Source organism: Cnephaeus nilssonii (assembly GCF_951640355.1).
Source record: "Cnephaeus nilssonii genome assembly, chromosome: 7".
In the NCBI taxonomy this organism is placed as follows: domain Eukaryota; kingdom Metazoa; phylum Chordata; class Mammalia; order Chiroptera; family Vespertilionidae; genus Cnephaeus; species Cnephaeus nilssonii.
This window is the reverse complement of record NC_137078.1, coordinates 40,526,245-40,539,420: the sequence shown is the minus strand read 5'-3', so window position 1 is coordinate 40,539,420 and position 13,176 is coordinate 40,526,245. Positions and strand designations below refer to the sequence as shown.

General features: G+C 36.4%; 1 protein-coding gene across 2 annotated transcripts in view; it reads right to left on the bottom strand.

The window, feature by feature from the left end:
* Positions 1-13,176, bottom strand: part of COL24A1 (collagen type XXIV alpha 1 chain) — a 323,524-nt gene that overhangs the window by 39,787 nt on the left and 270,561 nt on the right. For both annotated transcript variants that reach the window (XM_079777790.1, XM_079777791.1), the window contains exon 48: positions 428-535. In XM_079777790.1, the coding sequence (XP_079633916.1) occupies positions 428-535 (108 nt within the window). The remainder of the gene's footprint in view (positions 1-427; positions 536-13,176) is intronic.

Here is a 13,176-nt window from a genome sequence, read left to right as displayed (position 1 = left end):
GAAGTAATCGATAGTCTATATTCATTAATTGGTTGGTTAGGTCCAGACTTAGAGAAACAGAAAGTATATCTGAGAAAGTATGTATCTGGAAGTAAATAATATTTTTATGTTTTAGAGAAGAAGCTGGATGACAGACAGGGAAAACAAACAAACAAACAAAAACAACCAAAATGAGTCAAAGAGCATTTTTAAAAGCATTTCCAGTCCTGGATGAATGAGTTGTTTTGGCAAATTACATGCACTGTAGCTGTCATGGGAGATGGACATGTCAAGGCCACACACGTTCCTGTCTTCCTAACATTTTTTTATTATTAGCAAAACTTTATTAAAAGCTATTACTCTTCCCATCCTGAAATGTAGCCAATGAACTCAGGGCCAGTAAGGACGGTCAATATTATTCACCCATCAGAACAAGACATTAAAGTACCTTTGGGCCGAGGACTCCTGGGCCTCCTGGCAGGCCTGGTGAACCCTTTGCTCCTCGAGGACCTGGAGACCCAGCCAGTCCTGTTCTTCCTGGGCTGCCTCTGATGCCCTAAATAACGGAGATAAGAAATGAAAACTGGGGCAGTTCCTACAAAACCTGTCCAGAGGCTTCTTCAATGTAGGAGGGGTTGGTCTTGTGAAATGCCGCTGTTAACACACTACCCGTGTCTGGGAGTCATCCTGGGCTTGTTTCCCAAATAAGTGAAATGTTTAAAAAATGTTTTGGCCCACCAAAAAATCTCTAATTAATGGAATGGTCTTGGGTTTTTGAAATGAAAACACTGAGGCAGTACAAATTCCACCAGTATCTTCTGACTTAAGTAGCCTATGTGTGAAGTATGTCTGTTGTATTCTAACTTTTTGTATTATACTCTGGTGTACATGACAAATCTAGTAACTGGTTAATATCTCCTTAAAAAGAATATTCTGCCCTGGCTCAGTTGGTTGAGCATCATCCCGAGCAGCAAAAGGTCTCTGGTTTGATTCCCAGTCAGGGCACATGCCCAGGTTGCCAGTTTGATCCCGTTTGGGATGAGTGTGGGAGGCATCAATGTGAGTGTTTCTCTCACATTGATGTTTCTCTTTCTCCCTCTCTGTCTCTCCCACCCCTCTCCTTCCCTCCCACTGTCTCTAAAAATCAATGGGGACTTGGATGCATGCATATTAGCATAACCAATGGACAAGGACACTGGGGCGTTGGGGGCTTGTCCTGGGGGATGGGAATGGCCAGGGAGGGGTTGATGGGGGAAAAAGGAGATATATGCAATACTTTAAATTATAAAAAAAGAAATCATAAAAAATCAGTGGGGGAAAAACCTCTAGTGAGGATTAACAACAACAAAATATAATATACTGTATATCCACATTATTAGACCAAACATTTGGCACAATATTCCTACCTCACAGGAATGAGACAGAAAAGTTAGGAAATTTAAAATGAAGTATCTTATCACAACAGAATTTCTCCACAAAAAAATGAAAATAAAGTTGCAACTAAAATACGTTTTTGGATGGTTTGTTTGTTAGCTCAGCAAGGAAAGTTGCTTCTTGATTTAATTAGATTGTGCAGCAAAAATAAACTTGCTTAAGATTGCTAGCTTTTTGGTAGAAACTGTTGTTAAAGTATTGAGGACATTAGAGTGGCATCAATAGTCAAGTAAAAAAAAAAACAAAAAACAAAGAAAAAGCTTTTGAGTGGTTTTCTTGCCTCTTGATGAATCCATAGATGTTAGTATAGTAGAGGGGACATTTCAAAACCCTGAGTGGATGCCTGAAACATGGATAGTACTGAACTGTCTATATGTATACTATGTTTTTTCCTATACAAACATGCTTATAACGAAGTTTAATGTACAAATGAGGCACAGTAAGAGACTAACAATTAACTAATAATAAAATTATAACAATATACTATAATAAAAGTTACATGAATGTGATCTTTCTCAGTATATCTTAGTGTTTATACTATACTCACTTTTTCTCTTACAGGAAGCACTTTATGACTTCCCTTTGGCACATGTGAATTGCCAGCATCACTATTCTTGTGTTTTGGAGCCGTTATGAAGTACAATAAGGGTTATTTGCTCATAAGCACTGCCGTACCCAACAGTAGATCTGTGGGCTATCTTATAAGGTCTTGAGTATCCTATCCCTGGATGTACTGTAGAAGTAACTGATGCCATGGACAGAGGACATGCATCACATGACAGATTATGCTAGATGATTTTAGGATACTTGAAACAGTCCCACTTCACCTCATTTTAATTTTACTTTCAGGTGATTTATGAGACCATTATTCTCCAACAAGGAAAAAAAAAAGTATTTTTCAGGTGATACAGAGACAATGGATATTCAGATACTGTTGAACACTCCTGAAGCCAATAGGTATTTTTAGCTGAGAATAAGGACTTTAGGATTAACAGTATACTAGAAACTTTATTCTAGTTTCAGTGCTATCAGACATTTAATACAACACGATGAACATGCTCCAAGTTTTTTACTGTTCATGTTGGTTTCTTAGAGAGAAATTTGAGGACAGTAGCAGAGTGTTCCGTACAAATTTCCAAACAATGTTTCATACAAGTAGAGAACAAACATTTTTTATTGTGGATACACAGATGGATGAGTAATTTTGCTTTCAAGAGAAACAGATGTTAATCCCTAGGCATTCTTTCCAATGTCTTAAAAATGATTTGACTAAAACCCATCAGCAAAGGGTATGCCATTCTGAGCAAATTTTAAAAAGTATATAAAATCACAATTATTAATTTTTTCAGAGATGCTGAAACCAATCAACAATTTACCTAAGTCTTAAAAAAGTTAATAGAATGATAAGAGTATATGATGTCTCATGGCCAGAGATTTTCATTATCCTCAGATATGAGCCAGCCCTAGCAGGTTTGGCTCAGTGGATAGAGTGTTGGCCTGCAGACTGAAGGGTCCCAGGTACGATTCCAGTCAAGGGCACATGCCTGGGTTGTGAGCTTGATCCCCAGTAGGGGGTGTGCAGGAGGCAGCCAATCAATGATTCTCTCTCATTATTGATGTTTCTATCTCTCTCTCCCCTCTCCTTTTCTCTCTGAAATCAATATATATATATATATATATATTAATTAGAAGAAATATTTTAATATTACTATTTGCCCTTTCTTTATAATAGAAGTGTCAGAGATGAAAAAGTATTAGTAAAATGTATGTGAAAATAATATATAAATTGATTAATGAATAAACAATAACAACATGATATAACAACAAAAACATGATATAAAAACAACATTGATAAAACAATAACTGACAAATTGATTAAACTTATTCTAATATCTCCCTGTATACCACATTAAGAGTAAAAACACTTTCAGAGTGCTTGACTAATTTTCCTTGTGATGAAGTATTTACAACTTTAATTTTAATGTCACACGCTCTTCGAATTCGAGAGAAAGCAACCTATAACTGACCATGCCTGAAAATGGGTTCAGGTAGGAATATTCCTACTCTGTCTAGATTGGCACCAGTGAGAGCTTTATATGTATTATGCATTGGGAGTCAACGTTTATTTTAAATTGCCAGTGCGCATCATATGTACCGGCCAGTCGGTTGGTTAGACGGACGGTCGGTCACTTAGCCTTTTATACATATAGATAATTGACATATAGTATTGTGTCAATTTAGATTTATAATATGTTGGTCTGATACATTTATATTTTGCAATATGATTAATACAGTGCTCTAGCTAATATTTTTATCATGTTACATATTCATTATTTCTTTTTTGTTTTTAGAACACTTAAGATTTTATCTTAGAGCATGTTTGAAGTTTATAATAGAGTATTGTTGACTATAATTACTGTGTTGTGCATTAACTCTCCAGAACTTATTTATCTACAAGTTGTAAATGTGTACCCTTAAATTAGTTTTGAACTCTGAAGAAAAGTGTCCATTTTTGATAAGACTGAAACTGATGGCTATTTAAGGCTTGGATTCCAAGGAAACACACATGTGGATCAGTACTGACATCAACAACAACATCAGTGATGACAACAGCACTATCAACCACAAGAGCTACTTTTTACTGAGTGTCTTCCATATGTCTGAAACTGTAATGGCAATGTGGTTGAATTGTTTTATTTAATCTGATATCAGTTAAAGAAAGAAGATAGAGTTGCCTTTTACTTTGACTTCCCTGTAGAGAAAGAAAGAAATAATTTAAGTATAAATCTGCCTTCATTCTGAAAAGATCTGGGAAGGAAAATAGGGCTATGTGCATAAATTTACAGACACAGATTTTGGAACAATGATGACTGGTTTGTGTATTATGGTGAAACATAGTAAAGAGAATGTCTCTGTTATTCTCCAGGCCCCTTGGTTTAGCAGCCTTAATCTCATTAGGACTGAAACAAATACATTAAGAAATAAGTAAGAAAAAAATGGTTTATTATAGGCAACAATAGAAATCCACAGTTGAGAGGATTAGCAAAGGAAGGCTATCTTAAAAATTGTGTTGAGTGAGATAATAAATATTTGATGTTAATTTGATTGATTTTTCAGCAAATTAACGTCAAAAATCAATTTACCATTTATTTTTTAATGATAAATTTAAAATGACATTGAATTTCAAATTAGGTAATATTTTTCTTTAAAATGCTACCCTTAAAATTACTAGGGTAAGTTTTTTTCCTTTCCCTCCTGCCAAGCATCATGTTGATATATTTACTATGTAAGCATATAGTAATTAAAAAATTATTTTACTTTCTATAATACAAAAAAATAACTATGATGCCCTGATGTTTTCTTTTACATTATTGAACAACATACATACTGTATTTTTTGCTAAGCCAGCAAATCAATGAGTTATAAAAATAATACTTTGCTTCCTTTACTCCAAGCTATTAAAAACACTTCTGTTTAAGTAGGAATTTCTCATTTTATTTGTTTTACTAAATATATCCATCTTAGGAAAGAATTGGCTGTTTAAAATATATGGGATGGTAATTATTAGTTGATTATATGGAAGGCTACATTATATTTAAATAATGTAGCATTCATACATTTTCCTACAGTGCTAATCATAAGTAATGTGGCTGAATGCTAGAAATAAGATTTATGAATGAGCTGTGTACTAACGTTAGGAGGTAACTTTAATTTTGAATCTCTAAACATATTAAAGCTTATGAAACTCAGAGCAGGGTTGAGCCAAGTCTTAAGGCTGTGAAGACAGGTCTGCTTGACTTAGGTCCATTCCCAAGAGAATACAAATGAACTGTTGTTCAGCTTTAATGAATACTGGCATTTCAACATTGTATTATATCACAGAGTGCAAATGGCACTATAATATCGGACAAAATTAGTATATCATATGAAATCTCTTTTACCAGGGTCTCAACTCATAATCACAGGACTAACAGGGACTGAAAGAGGCTATTTTATCTATATTTATCTTAGACATGTCTAGGCTCACATCACTATGAAAAATTAAATGTCCATATTTTATTTTAAACATAACAGATCTATCTCTATATTATCTTATTTGATCCTCTGATAATCCTGTGACTATGCCAAACTTCCTGACTGCAGGTTTTTTCATCTTAGTTCCTTCCTATGGTATGTTCTTCCTTTATTCTTTATATACCTGGCTTAGCCTTACCTTTAGTCCTCAGCTGAAGTATAACCTTCTCAGTAAGGCCTCCATAGTCTGTTTCATCCATGTCAAAACCCTACTTATTTCATTCATAGCACTTACCACAATTCAGAATGAACTAATTTCTTTATTTATAGGCTACTAAACAATTATTTGGTTGATCCATATTCAATTGTAATTTATTTTTTTTGGGGGGGGTAAAAAATAGTCAAATGTCAGCAATTTCTTGCTGTTCCATGTATATTCCATGAATTCACTTCTTTGCACATGAATTCACTTCTTTGTTCACTGCTCTATTCTCTAACTCCTGGCTCATATTAAGTACTACATAAATATTTATTGAATTAATAAATGTTAGCTTAACCACTAATATTTAATATTATTAAAAGATGATGATTCAGTAAGTCCATGCAGTATACTAAGCATTTCACAAACAATATTTTCATTTGATCCTAAAAACCATACCAATTACATATTATACTCATTTTATGGATGACGCTTAAGATGTTAAGAAGCTAACACATCTTAATTTTAAACTCAGGTCTCCAAAATCATACTTATGCAAAGAAAATTCATTCCTCAAATATTTATTGAGTTTCTTCTATGGATCTGTCATTGTGCTATGTGCTAGAGATACAGAGAAAACACAATCTCACTTCCACAGGAGTTTACTAGTACAATCTCTTGGGGGAAGAAAGACATGAAGATAAGGAAGAAAAACCATATTACCCAGGCTCTGACAGAAGCAGTGTACAGAGTGTGCGGAAGTTCAGAGCATGCATGCTTAACTCCGAGTGCAGGGTCAGGGGAGAGCACCTGAAAGTAGCAGTTCCGTTTAGTCTTGGAAGATCAAAAAGTTGTTCATCCTAAAGTTAGAGGGCAAGATGGATGAGCTTTCCAAGCAGAGGGAATAAAATGTATGAACAAAACCATGGAAGAGAGGGAAATACACAGAATTTGGGGGAATGTCTTAGTAATTAAGCATACAGTCTTGGAGTTCAGCATAGTGGTTAAGAACACACGCTCTGAATCTAGATGGCCTGATATTGAATACTGGCTCTATTATTTGTGGTCTGTGTGACCTTAGGCAAGCTATTTAATATCTCTGAATCTAAGCTTCCCTTTTCTGTAAACTGGAGATAGTGGGTTTTCCTACTTCATGAAGTTTTTGTAAGTATTAAGTAACTTCATGCATATTTTACAAGTAGAATACCACCTGACACACGAGAAGCACTTAATAACTGTTTGCTGAAATGCACAGCACACGTGAGGAGAAAGGTAGAATGCAAGACTGGATATATTAACGGAGACCAGATTATGAAAGAACAACATTCCACAAAGAGTATGAACTTGATAGGATTATTGCGAGTCATTGAAGATTCAAGTAGGAAAGTTAATTCTTTAGCAAGTCTTTCATTTTGTTGCTAGTAAGCAGCCAAATACACTGAGCTTTGGCTGTCCTGGAAGAGTTTCTAATGAGCGGAAAATAAGCCAAAGGAGCAGCAGTAGAAGAGGGAGAAAGCAGTCATCAGGATAAGGCATAGCTGATCATCAATCTCTTAGTAATCAAGAGTTGAAAGGATTTGCTGAATGCAGGTATGTTTCTTTCTTCAAAACACTGAGAAGAAATAAATATCATTGTAGAAACAGAAATTTCTTTAGAGTGACTAGCTCAGGGACCAGAGAAGGCACAGCCCAGATGGGTGGCAGGGCTGCTGGTGTTTCTAATAGAAGCTCCCACGGTGGTCCTGCTACTCTATGCTTGGATTATGAGTGGGCTGATGAAGTGTGTGTTTCCTTCTTACACTGGACACTATCCACAAGTGGAAAACTCAAAACATTCCATGTTCTTTTGGGACAAGCATCTTGTTTGAGACAACACTTGAGCCTGTATTCACCTGACAAACTGCAAAGTCAAGATTGAAAGGCCTCGATTTGTCCTAAATCAAGTTGTTCATTTTGTTTCTTTCCCTTCTTCCCAATAACCAATTTTATTAGTTGTAGCAATAATAATAAAAAAAAGACTTGTAAGCCTTCATTTTGATGACAAATGGATTTATGATCTTTGCAGAGAAAAGTTGTTTTCCTTTTTCATAAATGATTGAGGCACTGTGCCTGTACAGAAGTCCAACTCAATGAAAACAGCATGTAGATTCCCTTACTACAGATGTGCTCAGTTGACTAGTCTCAAAACTCATTTCTACAGAAGGAAATTCACACAGGCAACTGTGAACCTCCCCAACACTGGCTTTCAGTGAGTCACGTGACCTTGAAAAAAAAAACCCACATTGAAACTGCAGAGTGAGTATGCCAGGAATTCTTTAACTCCTTGGCCACATTAAAAACATCAAAAAACCCTCAACAAAATAAAACAAAATGAAAAAACCAAAGAACATTGTTTAGGAAAATCAGGCAGTTGCATAATGCTAGAAATCCCTGAATAAATATTTTTCTCAGTGGAAAAATTCAGCTGTCTTTATAGGTAAGCCAAAAGACACCACAATGCCATGATTGGGAAAAAATAAAAGACCAATGGAAAGATGTTCTTATCCTTTATTGAAAATATTCCAGGGAATTTGCTAATATTTAGAAACTCTATTGCTCTCTGAAATAGTTTCTCTATCAACATAGTAGGTTTAGAAGTAATTATCTTAGAAATCATATTCCCTAATGACCAGTTTAGCTACTGCTACCTAATTTCATTGGACAGACATTCTCATTATACTTTAACAGCAAATATTCTATAGGGAGCAGAGACATCAGTAGAAAATATTTCCATATTCATCAATACCAAAGTAAACTTTAGGATTAAAAGGAGAATTCCTCAAGGAAAAATTACTTTGTTTTTATGAATATAAAACACTTAAGTACTTAATGACATCCTGTTATCCTAAGTATGCATGTAAAATTTCTCTAATTTAATTCTTACAAAAAGCTAAAAAGATGATTTATGATCTGATAAATCATTGCTTAGTAATTGCAATACCAGACAGCATTCAACTTCATGGCCATGAGAGGTATTCAATATTATTGTAATTCATTCCAATTTCTTTCATCATAAAATTCAATGAGTTTTTTATACTAGCCATATGTAAAGGGACATGTGTTTCAGAATCTGATTTCTAAAAATAATCCCCAACTAGAAGGAGAATAACTTAAGAAATGGAGATAGAATATATGGGTTTGTTGTCTTACCAATTCATACTCAGAGTCTTCTTTCCTTTGATAAGGTTTTCAGTCTCTCCATTTCCACTAGGTACTTCTAGCATTTAAATAGGGCTGAGGTTCTCTCATTTAAAAATACGTTCAACTTGGTATTTCAGTTTTTTCTCTAGTTATTGCCCTACTTTCTCCTTCAGGGCCAAATTTTTCCACTGAATTTTCTGAATATCTTGATTCTATCTTTGGTCTCTCCTGAAGCACCCCAATCCTGTTTCTGCCCTCACTCATCAACCAAATGGTTATTTGCTAAAGTTATGAATGACCTCCATATACTAAAGCACAATGGTTATAATTTCATCTTACTAGCTTTCGATATTACTCAAGGTTCTTCCTTGCACACACCAGAAATCAGCCCTATATAATTTAAGCATAAATTTACTGAAAAGACAACAAGTAGCTCATATAATCACTGGTAAACCTGGAAAAGCAGGTTTGAAAAATGGATAGAATTAAAGGGAGATGAGGCAGCCCGAATTTGGACACTACAGTGTGTGCCAGCCCTGGGTACTGAATGCTACTGATGTTACTGCCATTGCCCACAGAGCAGAATCTCCATTGTTACTGCTTCTATGTATCACCAACTCCCCCAAATGAAGGCCTAGGTATATAGAACTGATTGGTTATATTTAGGTCCTGGGCCTACATCCTTGTTTCAAGGAGGGACTGGAAAGTGAGAGTCTGAATAAAAAAAAAAGTTTATATTGATTTTATAGAGAGGGGAAGGGAAAGATACATAGAAACATCAATGATTGGCTGCCTCCCATTGGGGTTGGAGCCCACAACCCAGGCATGTGCCCTGACCGTGTTCTGGAATTAAACCAGTAACATCTTGGTTCATGGGTTGACACTCAACTGCAGAGCCACCCTGGCTGGGCAGAAATTTTTGACTTCTGTAGTAGAAGCTAGTCTCCCACCAAGACTAAAAAAGTGTAAACATAAGCATTTCTAAACATAAAAATGGGTTTAAAATGCTGAGTAGTCAAAACAAAACCAAAATTTATTTTTAAAATGTCCAACAAACTCTCTCAGGATTATTAAATATAATTGATTACTTTCTCCTTCTTGGACTATTGTTTTTTAAGTTTTTATGACATTACATTCTTTTTCTCCTATCTATTATGATCACTCCATTTCAGTTTCCTTTGTAGTCTCCTCTTCCTCCTGTATCTGACTTCTAAATGACAGAATTCCTCACAGCTTGAATCTGGACTTTCTTTCCATTGTTTACGTTATATTTGTGTTGGTTTGTTTTTTCATTTGCTCCCCTAATCTGCTCACTGCCCCTTCTCTATCTCACCATTTGTTCTGGGAATCTGACCTTCATGACTGCCTCACCTGGGTTCTCTTGTCCTCTGAATTCCAGTTAGGGTTGGCCAATGGGATGTACCACTAGGATATGGAAAAGTGGGATGAGAGAGAGGTAATATATTGATTTCTTCCATTGCCTCCCAGTTTTGCTATTCTGCCAGTGGCTGGATTACTTTCAACTATGGCTCCTGTGAGGTGCCCCCTTTCCAACAACTCCACGTGACTCTTGACGTGACATTATTCCCTTTAACCTTTCCGGTATAAGGGTGATAACCACTTCCTACTGTTGATAGTCTCTAAGTTCCCCAAACATTCTTTACTGGCAGTCTTAACCCTGTCTACATTTCTCTAAATAATCTCTTCAAAATTCCAATTGAGTGTTCCACATACTTCCTTACAGGACTCTGATTGGAGCATTTTTCTATGTTGATGACTCTCAAATTAATATTTGACCTCCTCTCTAAGCTCTAGCCTAGAATACTTAATTACCAACTTATCTCCACTTGAGTATCATAACCTTACCCATAAGATTTGGGCCTCCTTCAATCTTGGTTTTTTTAGTGGTAAGTATTACAGTGCACTGAGTTAGAAACTTGCAAAAGTTAAAAATATGGAAGTTATCCTTGACACCTCCCCCCCCTTACCTCTTATAATCAAATATCAAGTCCTGTTAAAGTTACCTCATAAATAATACCTAAATCCATCCACTTCTTTCCATTTCCACTTCACAAGTGTAGTCTAAGCCATGAACATATGTAGCCTGGAATATGCAATAAACAGTCTTCTTATTGTCTCCTGCATCTAACCTTTCTTCCTTCCAACCCATTTGGCATACTGGAGCCATAGGGAATCCTTTAAAAATGTAAAATTGGATAATGTCGCTCCTAAGATTACACCTCAATGGGTTCTTACTGTCTAAATTATATCCTTTGTTCAATATCCTTAATATGACCTTCAATATCCACCATGATGTGTCCCTTGTATACCTGAACAGAATCAAACTCTATAACTTGTTTACTAAACTTTAGCCCCTAATTGGTCTTATTATGGTTCTTCAAACACAATGTTCTTCCTAGCTTTGTATATGCTGTTTTCTCTACCTAGAATGTTTCTTTCCTGCTCCCCAACACAATGATTATTCCTAATTTCCTAACTCTTACTTATTATTCAGTGTCATCTCTCCTTGCCTCCTCCCTCATATAACACCACTTTACACAATTGTAAATTATGTAAGGTATAATTGACATAAAGTAAGTTGAAATAAAGAATCAACCTGTGGCCCTGACCTAACTCAGTTGCTTAGAGCATCATCCTGATATGCCAAAGTTGCCAGTTTGATCCCCAATCAGGGCACATACAAAAAAACAACCAATGAATGCATAAATAAATGGAACAACAAATCGATGTTTCTCTCTCTCTCAAATCAATTTAAAAAGAACACCCCTGTGAAATCATTATCACAAGCAAGATAACATATTCACCCTCCCAAAGTGTTCCCTATCCCTTTGTAAGCCATCCTTCCCATGCCTCCCAACATGCACTCCCATCTCCAGGAAAACACTAATTTGCTGCTGGTCACTACAGAAGAGCTTACAATTCCTACAATTTGCGTAAGTAGATTCACACAGTATGTGCCCCTTTTTGTCTGCTCTTTAAAGAAAACTCAGTATATCTATATTGAGATTGATTCATGTGGTAGCATGTATCAATAGCTCATTCTTTTTATTACAGACTAACATTTATTTATACATGTGTACCACAATTTGTTTAGCAATTCATCTTTTGATGGACATTTGGGTTGCTTCCAGTTTGGGGTGATTACAAAGAAAGCTGCTATGAATATTCATGTGCGAGTTTTTGTGTGGACATAAGCTCTCATTTCTCTTGGCTAGGAGTTAAATGGCTGGGTCATATAATAGTTATATGCTTAATGTTTTAAGATACTGCCAACATATAGGACAATTGACATCTTAATAGTATTGAGTCTTCTGATCCATTAACATGGAATGCATATCACTTATTTAGGTCTTCTTTAATTTCTGTCAGCAATGTTATATAGTTTTCAGTATACAGGTTTGCACATTGTGTTTGTGGGTCAGATTATGTCATTTTAATGCTATTTTAAGAACTGCTCTTTAAATGTCAATTTCTGATTGTTCATTGTTAGTATATATTGTCAGTATACAGAAATACAATTCAGTTTTGTATATTCATCTTGCATCTTAGTAACCTTCCTAAATTTACGTATTAATTATTTTGTTTTGTGCTTTATTTTTTTTTAAATTTGAGCTCCTTTTAAGACTGAGATACCAAATGAAAGTCCTTTTTTAACCCAACTGATGTTAATAACATCCTATATAATCCTATCTAATAAAAGAGTAATATGCAAATTAACCACCACTCCACTACACCCACCAGCCACGCCCACCAGCCACACCCACCAGCCAATCAGGAGCGAGTATGCAAATTAACCCAACCAAGATGGCTGCGGCCACAGAGCGAGCAGGAGGGAGGCTTGGGTTTCCCCGGCGATGGAGGAAGCCAAGCTTTCCGCACACCCTGGCCGGCCCAGGCCTCCACTTAAGGCTACAAAGTTTCAATTATAGAAGATAAATAAATCCCAACAGAAATGGATCCTGCCATGGAGCGAGCGGAAGGCTTGGCTCCACTCCAAGCTACAAAGTTTCAATTGTAGAAGATAAAAAAACCAGATACCAGGGCATCCACTTGGTTCGCCGTGGGGCATGGCCAGGCTGAAAACCACCACAGGCCCCTCACCCAGGCCGCCCCACACCCCAAGGGAACCCCCACCCTGATCCGGGACACCCTTCAGGGCAAACCAGCTGGCCCCCACCCATGCACCAGGCCTCTATCCTATCTAATAAAAGAGTAATATGCAGATTGACCAGCACTCCAACACACAAGATGGCTGCCCCCATGTGGTCAAAGATCCTGCCCCCATGTGGACACAAGATGGCCACCACAAGATGGCCAGCAGGGGAGGGCAGTTGGGAGGGACCAGGCCT